This window comes from Zeugodacus cucurbitae, chromosome 3, assembly GCF_028554725.1.
Source record: "Zeugodacus cucurbitae isolate PBARC_wt_2022May chromosome 3, idZeuCucr1.2, whole genome shotgun sequence".
Taxonomy (NCBI): Eukaryota; Metazoa; Arthropoda; class Insecta; order Diptera; family Tephritidae; genus Zeugodacus; species Zeugodacus cucurbitae.
In genome coordinates, this window is record NC_071668.1 from 20686879 (window position 1) to 20699584 (window position 12706).

General features: G+C 37.0%; 1 protein-coding gene across 6 annotated transcripts in view; it reads left to right on the forward strand.

Annotated features, from left to right (window-relative positions):
* The window catches only part of LOC105216537 (CUGBP Elav-like family member 2), a 309490-nt gene that overhangs the window by 207534 nt on the left and 89250 nt on the right, over positions 1-12706 (forward strand). For all 6 annotated transcript variants that reach the window (XR_008470570.1, XR_008470569.1, XR_008470571.1 and 3 more), the window contains one exon: positions 1727-1775. Coding sequence is in view for 1 of the 6 variants with exons in the window: in XM_054227861.1 (XP_054083836.1) it covers positions 1727-1775 (49 nt within the window). In the remaining 5 variants the exon portion in view is untranslated. The remainder of the gene's footprint in view (positions 1-1726; positions 1776-12706) is intronic.

Below are 12706 nucleotides of genomic sequence, written 5' to 3' on the forward strand. Positions count from 1 at the left end.
ATATCAGCAAAATTACTTTTTTTTGTTTGGGATTCTGGAATCAAAGTAGAATCTCAACGCCATCAAACATATATATACTATATATTGTGAACTAACTTAGAGATTTCTGAAAAGATTAAAACAAATCAATTCCAAGCTCGAAGGAGAAGGCGAGCAGGGCAGGTGACAGTATCTTTGGTGCAAGCTGGGCTCTTCTGTTGCAATCTCTAAATAATAGATAACATCAAACTCAGTGATTTCGTATATATATATTATATGCAAGGGCACCGCGGGGAGCAAAGAGACACGAGGAGAGTCGTCCATTTATTTCGATTTTGTGCCAGTCTCTTGATTTGACTGCAACTTCATTTTGGACCTTAAATATTTCGATGTCCAAATTGCGACTCCAGGTTAGAGCAGATCGGACTTTCCTTTGGCCGCCGAGTCTATATCGGGATCTCGTCACAGAACATGTCCGAGGCTGTCACTTTTTCTTTAGTGAATTTCGACCCACAATGGTTTCTGGTTTGTGCGTTACCATAAGTCCGTGTTAGAAACGTTGCCGGGTCAGAAAATGCGGAAAATGTTGCGAAGGCAGCGGTTTGCAAATACTTGAAGCTTTTGGATGTTAGTTGCTCCGAGATTCCATGTTTCGCAACCTTATAGAAGGGTTGACTTAACAATGGAATTCCTTACTTTTTTTGGTACGTCCCGTAATGATGGAGGAGCTCCAGACCGCATTGAGTGCGTCGAAAGCTTGTTTGGTATTTGAAGGTGATGTCTTCATTTGAGTTCAATAAGCAGACCCACCAAAATGCCTGCTCGGAGATTTAAAAGTTAATGCAAAGTGGGTCACATAACCTGTTCTTGTTTCCAAGTAATGTAATCTATGTATATCTTTTATGTTCTATAAGGCACAACCCACACCGGATTAGTCAAAAACGTCTTTTCAGCAAGCATTTTCGTCTCGTTTTGTTCGCTTTGGCTTGTCGCATATGAAGCAATGAGATGTTGTTATATCTGAATACAAGACGTCTTGAATAATCCGGTGTTGGTTCACTTAAATATTAAAGCTGAAGTTACAAGAGGAGGACATTTTGTGGGAAGAGGAACATTGACTTCTAGGCAAAAGGGAGATTTTAGCTTAGATCTCAGCATCTGTTACTAGATCAGCTTTAATAGGTAGAACAAAGGGTGTGTGGTAGTCATAATAGCTGTTTTCAATTCTTCATGTTCATATGTTAGAATCTAAGAAAATGGAGCTGAAGAGGTTGGTTGAAACTTATAACTTCTCTATCCAGAATCCAACGATTTGCTAAATTGTGTTTAATTGGACCACAAGGAAAGGGGAACAGGAGACACACATTGAATTCTTGTTCTTCTTAACTCGCATTTCAGCATAAAATATTTTGAATTTTTTTTCCTGAATTTTGACTTCACTTCGACTCAATTCTCACAATCCACTTACTAAATAAATTCTATTACTAGTCAATTTTAGATTTCTTAATGCCTTGGAAGTTTGCTGAACAACCGAAAATTTAATATACGTACTCAAAGAGGTCGTATTGAATATCCTGGAATACCAAGAATAGGATTTTCAGTTTTCAATTCAAATTCATAATATTTACTCCCATTGACAATTTTAAGTAAATCTCATAACTACAAAAAATACTCAGTATAATCCAGATAATCTAGCAAATTCTCTAAAAAAATTTAAAAAATCCAATAATCTTTTATTTCATTTCAGATGTATCATCCCATACAGATGAAGCCGGCGGACAGTGAAAATCGAAATGGTGAGTTACATACTTATACTGAAAATGTCATTTCTCCACTGACATACCGAAAATATTTCGCAATGTGAAGCTGCAACTCGGCTTGCACGCCTGAATGTATGTTAGGAAATATTTCAACCGCTACTATTTAAATACTAACACATTTGTTATCACTCCGACTGCAAATTTGTGGCACAATTTTTGGCTTCAACACTTTTCGACTGAACAGTCTTTTTTGCATAGTTCTCCTATCCTCTTTTTGGTTTGCTACAGTTGCACTGTATTTGCCGTTAGTCCACTGAGCGGTTTGTGTTGCATGTGGCAAGGGAAGTAAAATTTAAACGAGTCAAAGTTAAAAAAGTGAAAGGCAACAATTCCAACAACGCGCCAACTGCGCCATCAAACATGCGGCCAACGAATGGCAAATAAACACATTTATCGAAACTGAAACATGACGGATGCTCGAGCGTTGCGTTGAGGCTAAATGCCGGCGTGCTATGAATGATGGCATTTGATGTTGAGCAATTGAGGAAAACGTATGCATAGCATAGCAATGCATACCATCAAATAGCATAGCATAGTTCGGCATAGCTAAAATTTACGATTGTAGATAAGCGGTGGATGAGTGTGCGTATATATCTTTGGGATGTCTGATTTATATCTATTTATGGTGATTTTAGTTTTGACGCCGTCAGATTCAATAACCAATGACGATTTTGGTATTTATGCATTCTATATATTCATATGGAGGTGTGGGTGTGTGAGTTTGTTCAACACTCAAAAGTGACAAGAATTAAGAAGTATTTTTGTTGTTGTGGTGGAAAAAAATATTCTTTAAATAATTTGGTGGCATGTAGCCGTAGTAATGGCCCTCGACGAGATAAAAATCCTGACCCACTGCGACTACTTAGACCCGAACGACTACAAAGTACTCATTATGGTCCCAGGCCTTGTATTTCCCCTGTTTCAGATGGATTAATGTATTTTATCGCGTCACATAAAGTTACAGATCGACGAGTTTGTTTTTGAAACCTTAGCAGATTGTGTCCTTATTTTATTTTATTTTCTTCTTGTTTTCCACCCAGCTGTTTTTGGACTGATACTATATTACACCTTGGAGTACCAGTCGTTTCTTCAAACCTCCATGATAACAATTTTCGTCACTACTATTTCATTTAAACTTTGACAAGCTCTTCTCATCTGTAAACACCATCAGGTACAGCAAAGATAATTTGAAATTACTGCGTTTCCATTTAGTAAGCTTCATCCGCATAATCATAGCTTATATTTCTATCGTTTGAGGTATTCATTATTACCAGAAGGTAAATAATCACCAATCTATTGCTGAATGTCGTTCTTCCAAGCCCGTGTTATTAAAGAAGCACTGTAAGTTCGGGAGCAACGAAAGTCTTCTAGTGAGTGTCATCCGTAGTAGGAGGACGAAGCGAATTTTGGCCAAATTCAAAGATTTATTAAGGCAGAAGAAAACCCAAAGCTAAAAATAATGACCTTTTAATGACTTAAACGGGTCTTTCTATCTCCAACAGCAAAGACTTGTTCCGTCACCGCCAGACACTGTCCGTTTTTAAAGTCGGTTCCGAGTTTTCTTCGTCCCTCGTACGATTTTGTTGGTCTAATAAAGTTCATTCTTAACGGGTTCCCACTCAGAGCCGCTATCCACATCCCGGAAGGTAGTCGCCTTTATGAAAAAAATGTGTTCAGAGCCGACCAGCGCAAAGAGGGAGTCTTCTTAACCAATACCTATCACATAAACTTAATGATGACGGGAGAGGAACGTACTCTGAAGCTTGCCAGTGTTTTAACGGGGCGGAGGCAGCCTTGATATTAACCCACCCAGCCATTTCTGATGGGTGTCACACGCGCATTCTCAGTTGGCGAAATACCACGGCTACCAGCCCAGGTTTCAACCAAATCCAAAACAATCCCAAATCGTCGTCCATGTCGATACGGAGTCAAAGATCTGTGAAGAGTTTCAAAGTACGTGAAGGTTGTAGGTCATTTAGCGTTAGCCAAGGAATACTGCTAGGAGGTGACCCCCTTTACATCCCGTATATAAATGTGACTGGTTCCTAAAATTTACCAATTAACCGTTATTACAAGACATTCAATCCAATCCGTTTTCCCGTTCCGCATCTCTACTATCTTTGTAAGGGGTACAGTCAATGAAGTAGAGATCAGTTTAGAAAGAGAACCGATTTTTATACACAGTGCGGTCAAAATACTCAGCCTGATTGGATGCATGTCTCCAGCAATATCATAATTTTTTTTCTTAAAAGCGATGGACTCGCGATGATATAAACTTTACCAGGGGTTCCCAAACTATTATTAAAATATTTGGAGTTGTTCTCAACCTTTTTGCTGATGCCAAGGGATGCATTGTAAACTTCTATATAATTTGAATTAGCTTGTGGTAAACTTATTGAGTAATATATAATATAAGAACATAATCAATTACCGTTAAAATTTGTCTATGCAGTATAAAAAATTTCGTTTCAAAAATTCCAGAGCTCGCTAATATTTTGTTTAACTTTATGCACGAACATAATCATTAAGCGCACCGTAGTTAGTCCCTGCGGCACGACGTTCAGCGCCAACGGAACTCAACATTCCTCCGTTCTATAGTAGTATAATAGTGAAAGCTCATTTGCGTGTATCCGCAACGCCTTCATTTCAGTGCAGAGGTATGTGTATATACAGGTCTGTGTGTTTCCTTGATATTCTCAGTGCCACCGAGCAGCTGTTCGGTGAATTTATATCGCGTGGGTGTTGGCAATTTAGTTGACTTTTTCGCGTTTCTCGTCGTTGTTGTTATTGTTGTGGTTGTTGTATGGCTTAGTCACTGCTGCCAATGCGGTTGGCGCTCACTCCAGTTTCAGTTGGTAGCTATGTACCTACATTGCCATTAGCGAAAAGTGGGGAACTGGGCGACGTGTGAAATTATGTTAACAAGTATATTTAATTTACCAGCGCTAAAACAACAACAAAAAACACAAAAAAAAACGAACGAAAAAGCAAATGAAACGTACAACGCACACAAAGTGGCAGTCCCCAGGCGCTACAAAAATAGTTTCAACAAACCGCGTCAGCTACTTTTTGAGCGTGTGCTCTACATATTAGAAAAGTTACGCTCTTGGTGGCTACAAAAAAAAAAAAAAAACAAAAATGCTAAAACAACAAATGACTATTTGAACATTAAGCGACAGGACGTGCATGTGAAATACTTTTTGCATAATTTGAAAAAAAAAACATAAAAAAATAGTCGTTTAAACTAGCTTTATATAACGGTACTGGAGGAGCAGAGAGAGTGCGTTGAGAGTTAATTAAATTAAATGTGTATTATAGAAAAGTAGAAATTTTTGTGCGGGAATCGATTACCATATGCATAAGTGGTAATAATCGGAAGTGGCAGAAAGACCGTTATATTAAAATTTCGTTTATTGAAAACAGCTTAATTTTGATCACCCAAATGGAAGAATTCTATTCTGATAACATTTTCTGGCTGAGCTTCTTTCATTCTGATATCACTAACGGACACTATATTTATCTCAGAAACTTCACAAAGCACTAATGGGTCCTAGGAAAATCATCATATATAGTATATGTATGTATGTGATTGGCGTTCAACCGTTTAGCCGGTAATAGCCGAATCGATGAGAGCGCGCCAGTTGGAGATTCCAAGTGTAACCAGGTCGCTCTCCACCTGGTCCCTCCAACGGAGGCCTTCCCCTTCCTCGGCTTCCTCCGGCGGGTACTGCATCGAACACTTTCAGAGCTGGAGTGTTTTCGTCCATTCGGACAACATGACCTAGCCAGCGTAGCCGCTGTCTTTTTATTCGCTGAACTATGCCAATGTCGTCGTATAACACGTACAGCTCAGCGTTCCATCGTCTGCGGTATTCGCCGTTGCCAATGTTCTGAGAACCATACATCTTGCGCAAAATTTTCATCTCGAAAACTCCTAGTGTCGTCTCATCTGATGTTGACATCGTCCAAGTTTCTGCACCATAAAGCAGGACGGGAATGATAAGCGATTTGTAGAGTTTGATTTTGGTTCGTCGAGAGAGGACTTTACTGTTCAATTGCCTACTCAGTCCAAAGTAGCACCTGTTGGCAAGAGTGTTTCTGCGCTGGATTTCGAGGCTGACATTGTTGGTGTGGTTGATACGGGTTCCCAGGTATACGAAATTATCTACAACTTCAAAGTTATGACTGTTAACAGTGACGTGGGAGCCAAGACGCGACTTTTTGCTTGATGACAAGAGATATTTCGTCATATACATACATTATATCTGAGATTATATGCTGACTTAATTTTGCTCAGATATTTCACATATTAACCGATTTATAAACTATTAAGCCCATCGTATTTTTGAAAATCCTATAATTAGCTATATGAGAGCTGGGTCAAGTTATGGCACGATTTTAACCATTTCTGCTACAGACACATTAGAAGAAAAATATTTCCTCTGAATTTAATTGAGATATCTGAGAGATTTGCCGTTATTTTCGGTGAAAAATTACCATAAAGAACTGAGTTCTTCATATTCGATATACGGGGCTTTGAAACGTTCCGATTTCGTCCGATTTCGACAAGTTTTTCACAAGTGATGCCACAGATCATATGTTCCTGAGGTATAGTTTTTGACCGGATTTGAACTTTACTTGTCACCCTGATCACTTTGGTAGATATATCTAACTCGTTTAGTTTTATGACTAACAAACAACCGTTATGTGAAGAAAACTTTTGTCGCGAGAGTATAAAAAGGGGAAAGATTTGAACTAGCGAACTTATTCAACAATCTTTGAAGTATTTTTTATCAAATAAAAAACAAATCATGAAATTCTATTCATTTCTTTAATTTTTGTTACATTATTTTTCTTTGACACTTATTATGGGTCACCCTGTGGTATAAATATTGAATCTCTTCTTTAAATTAGAATTAAGCTTTACTACTTTTTAGCCTCCTTATGCTGTGGGAGAAGTATTTAACAAGTATTTTAAGTTCTTTGCTCCACAAAAGCTTAAAGAATGGTGGATCGAATACCCAACTGGTATAAATGGTATATATTAATTGGGGTCTCAATTTTATTGAGGAAAAAATTCTCAGCCAACAGAAGACCGGTATAGATATGAAACCTTTTTTTTTAAAGTAAACTGAACTTTGTTACCTCTTAGGGAACAATAAATCCTTTGAGCCCTTAGCTCGCTTAAGCTCTTTGATTTGTTAAAGCTTGTAAAGTGGCGATTCGAACAAAAAACTGGTATAAATGGTATAAATTATTTGGGGTGTTAAAATGGATATGAATGTGAAGAACTAGCGTCGATGGATAGATGCTATTAACTCCATTAAAGTTTTCTTGGAAGGTTGCTTTGAATTGAAGTCAACGTGTGCCTAATTGAAATTGTGACGAATTTTAATTTCGATATCAGGGCTCATACTCAACCTCCATCTCTTATTATGTTTTAAGTGCATCAGGTTGTAAGCCCGCTCTAGAACGTAGAACGCAAGAGGTCGGCGGATAACCTTCACCTTGCCGCAGTAGTGGGAGTACTCAGTGTACACTGTGGAATGGACATATGTACATGCGATGAGGCTACGAATCATGCTGGACGCAAGCTGCATGGAAGAAAGCGAGGTGGAAACACTGAGTAATTTCCTGCTACACTGTCCAGCGTTCGCAAGACTGAGGTTAGAACTTCTTGGTTGTTAAGCTTTTAGAGAACTTGTCGGAATTGACATTAGCCGCCTCATAATACTTGTGATTAGCTCAAAGTGCTTCGGCGGTGCTTAAGGGCGTTGTTTGCGATCCATATGTAGAAGTCTTTTGGCATCACAATAAAGCGGCACCTTCAGTTGTCCAAGGTATTGCGATTGTCAGCCTTTGAATCGAACCTAATCTAACTTAAGTCCGTTCTACTATTTTTTGGAAGTTGGGGTTCTTAACCCCTTTCGTAATCGGAAAGAACCCGATCATTTATCGGTCATGAAATGTTATTTCGGTAGCTTCCCTCAATTAACTTAGAGTTTTTGACGGTACAACTGCAGCTTCTACTACTTTTTGGAAAAGGTGAGCTTTAGTTTTGACCTCTCTCTTCATAGTTAGGGATGTCTTCACATTCTGAGGCCTATATTTCGGTCACTAACGGGGACTACAGAATTTCCCTTAAGAGTGAAATCTTTACAGCGGTACTGAACCTGGATTTTCTTTCGGCAAAGCACGAATGACTCGATAGCATTTTCTAAAAATAATATTTAAGATCGGTTCTTATAAGATTTGCGAAGTTTTTAAAATTTGTTTAGATGTCCCTATACAATTTTATGGATTCCAAAAAATTCTAAATGTTATGACTTTTACTAAGAAACCCTAAAATATCTATATCCATGAATTTGGTAGTACTTTTTTTAAATACTAAGAAACCTCCTAATGAATCCTAGACTTCTTCTACAGCACTCGAACATACAATTTGTATAAATTATTTGTAAGCACCTTCATATTTGGCATGCAGCATTTCAAAGCGCCTTACGTTTCTACAACAATCAAATTTAGCAAATCCTTGAGGGCACTTGAGCGCATACACAAACCTACAAAAATACACTTTTATATATAATATTTCTGTTGAAATGCAAAAGTGTGGAAAAACATTCAATATTTGCATTTTTGCTGATTTTGCGATGTAAATTGTATAACGCCACAGGATGCGACTGGAAGCCGTCCAAAATGATGATGTCGTCGTCGCCTGCCGCATTGTAAATCTAAATATCATTGAACTTTTCAATACACCAAAGCAGAAATCCACAAAAACATGTTATAAAATAAAATGTCTGAAGTACCTATACGCCAATAAAAATGCAAAATAAAAACTCGGAAAACTGCAGATGACGAAGACAATAGTAGTGTAATCATATTGCGCCACCAAGCGATGCGCCGCACTACGGTCGCTTCATAGCCATCTCTCCAGCGCCACCGCTGAAGGACCTCTACCATATATCTATAATACTATGGCGGCGCTATAGCTGGTGGAATGACACAAACTTTGTATTGGAAACCATAAACAAAAGCGGAAAAATTACAAAACGAACAACTGCATATAGGAAAAAAGCAAAGCAAAGAAAGAAAGAAAGAAAGCAAGCAAAGGCGACATCGCTTCAATGAAAATAAAATTGGCGACGAACAAAACAAGCGACGATGGCGAATAATAATAAAAAATGGCAACAATAACGAAATGCGCAAAAGAAAAGAAAAAAACAAAACAGAAAATAACGTAGAACAAAACAAGCGCTCTCTTCTGCTTAAAAAGAAAAGTGAAGAAATGTGGAAACAATCGTAACGGAAGGTGGCAATTTAATAAAATGCTTGAGTAGGTTCAAGTATGCGGGTCTACGAGGCGGGCGGTACACTACACAGGGGACACAAAGTTTATACATACATACATACATATATGTACAAGTAGTTATGTGGCGCGCGAAGCTGTGTCTCTGGCTCCAGCGCGTTATTTTCGTATTGAAAGTGTGTAGTGTAGTGTAGCGTAGCATAGTTTCTGGCGCAAACACTCGAGCATTATGTCGCATACTCCAGTTATTTTTTTAGGGTTTTGTTTTCCGTTTGCACTCTGATGTAGGTAGTAAGCATGCCAACCAAGCGTCGTTTGCCAAACACTGATCGCTGCCGTTGATGGTGTTGACATACATATGAGTACATAGATATATAAAGGGTATTTCAATAAGAGTACCACAAGGAACGCGATTTCTTTTGCATGACCAGCGTGGCTACGCTCACAGCGGTCCAGAGATGAACCCAATTTTCGTGAAATAACGCGCCGTCCTGTTGGATCCACATATTGTCGAAGTTCATATCATACAATTCGGGCCAAAAATATTCGGTTATCAGAGAGTGGTTAGACAGGACGAGTATGACGACCATAAATTGGACGTAGCGCTCTTAAAGTTGAGACCACTGACTCCGAATTTTCGTAATTTTTACTCTTGGCTGGATCGTATACCTTTCCATGATGAAATGTCAAACCTCACTGAAGAGAAATGTCAAAAGTCGTTTGCTGTCCCTATGGGTCTACTTTTGTTGCGTCCCTTTTGAAAAACTCTTTATTTATATTTCACTCATACATATATAAATATATGGGCTTGAACAGCCGTGGAGGAACACTCTAAATAATTTCCAAACCCTTTTCGAAATTGTTTGATCAAATTGGAATTTATTTATAAAGTAAAACTAAGAGAAAGTCTCGAAACATTCAACTACGTCATACATGAAACGAACTGTCAAACTTTATTTCATTTATGACATCATGAAGTAATGTGCTGTCAAATGTGCTGTCAGATGTACTGTCAAATATTTTAAAAGCGGTACGAATCTGTCATCCATAAGACATCACACGAAGCTATATTTCTATGATTATTGATATGGAGTTTCAAACTGAAAAAAATAAACTATCTGGTTCTCTACTTAATTCAACCGATATGGATTCGTGGCAATTACAGATTCTTGTCATATTACAAAACTTGAAAAGATTTTGGTTTCGTTTGCTAATGAAATGAAACTTTTCTGTAGAATTTCCTCGAAGTGTCCAGTTAACAGTTATAACAACAGAATATGAGTCCTAAATAGTGGATAATAATGGAAGAGTAGTTGTTAAAACCGATTATAATTCCTTTAAGATGACTGTTAATAATAACTGATACTTGCTCTGGTTTGGTAAAGTCGTTTCAACTAAAAGTTGAACAAGTTGAAGAAGAGAGTTGATTTGACATCTCGGACATTTTGGTTAGTGACGATCGGGAGAATTTTTTAGCCTTACCGCAGGGTTCCAGTCTTAAAATCGCCATTATGAATCCATATAATTAAAGATAAGTCAAACTGACAAAGTACGAAATCTTCCTCTAATCGCTTACGCTTATCGAGGATAAAGAATGATTTTGAAAAGTTGCTTGGTACTGATGGTGGCTCCATTTTCCAATATTTTCTGAGCTCACGTGAGATCTAGGTTTCCAATAATTGAATCCAATAGTAGACTACAAGAGTCTAAAGGAACTTCCACCACTTCAATTGAGTTTATAATGAAGAGAGAATCTCATTCCTTTCAAATTAAACAACTTGGCGCTTGTTATCGATTATTCGACCAGGAACCGATATTAGTTCCATATCGAAATAGCTCTACTGATCATCGATATTGAAATTAAATGATCCTCAACTATATTTTTGCGCACGGTCAGCAGATTAATAGACATACATACTCTTTCCTTGAGTATGTTTAATTTGATCATTCAGAGGAAATACAGTATTTTTTATTGATTTTTGAGAAAATGGTTCCATAGACGACAATCTTTTGTGACTAACCTGATGTGAGGTTCAGCATTGTGAAGCTGATTTGTGGAGTATTCGTCACTTTTTTCTTAAAATGTTATTTTGACAAATTTCCAGAGAAGTATTATATATTTTTTGCCTAAATACAAAATAAATATAAAAACTTTAATACATACATATATGGGAGAGTTATATAAGATTCCCTTTTTTTGTGATTCGTGCTTAGCGTGCACGTCCAGAAGTTTTCATGTGAAAACAGTAGAAACTATTTCTTCTTAATAAAATTAAGTATATGATTGGTATTTTTTCACTTTTCAATTTATACCAGTTTTCTGAACTTATACCAGTTTTCATAATTTATACCTGTTTATTTTTTATACCAGTTTTCTTAAATTGCAACTGCCTTCTTTAATTGTTTTTTTTTTTATTTATACCAGTTTTCATAAGTTATACCAGTTTTCTTAATTTAGATCTGTAATTTTTCCTGTTTTTTGTTTATGCCAGTTGTTTAAAGTTATACCAGTTTATTTTTATACCAGTTTATTTTTATACCAGTTTTCATATTTTTTACCAGATTTCATAGTTTATTCCAGTTTCATAAATTATACCAGTGAATTTAATTTATACCAGTTTAAATATTTTATACTAGTTAGCTTAATTTATACCAATTTCTCAATAATATGAGCTTGTTCCGCCACAGTTTATTTTTTATACCAGTTTTCAAAATTGTTACTAGTTTTCTTAAATTATACCAGCTTATTTAATTTATACCAGTTTACATATTTAATACTAGTTTGCTTAATTTATACCAGTTTCTCAATTGTGTGTGCCCCTTTTCGCCACTCTTCTACTTTTTCTAACTTGCGACTGCTAATACAACTTTTCCACCTAATAAACTGACCACCAGTTAAACAACTTCAATAATTTCCTACATGCCTTGCATATTCGATTCGATTTGTCTACTTCCTTTGTACCCTCCATTTTTATTTCCTTCATTTCTCCAATAATGTATGTTATTATATATTTTGTTTTGCTTGTTTTCGATTATATTTTGATGCAATTTCCCACACTTAAACATATGACGCGCTGTCGAATTTATTACATTACCGCAGTGTAAACTTTTCTCACGCCCAAAATGCGGCAACACAACACAACAACTTGCGACCAGCAACAACATATTGTGGCGATAATATGACTTGTGGTTTTTTTGCGCGCGCACATGCAACGTGTGTACACGTAATCTACAGCGTGCTAATTTGAATTTGGCGCACACACAGACATACTATGTACATATATTGATGATTTTTTTTCGAAGTATTTTCCTATAAATAGCAAATTCACCGCTTCAACATTAAATTCGCTATATTCCATTGATTTTCCAGCAAATGCAATATGCAAATTAGTTTCGCTAACCAGAAAAAAAAGCAAAAACAAAAAACATTGAAATGAAATTTTTCTAACACTACAGTGTTTGGTGTTGTTGTTGTTCCCCTTGTTGTTGTCTAAAGTTGCCTTCAAGGTTATACGGGTGGTGTGCGGCAAATGCGCGTTGCATTCTACATATTTAATTTGAATTTTTATTATCCTTTTGCCCAGAGTTGAAGTGTGCA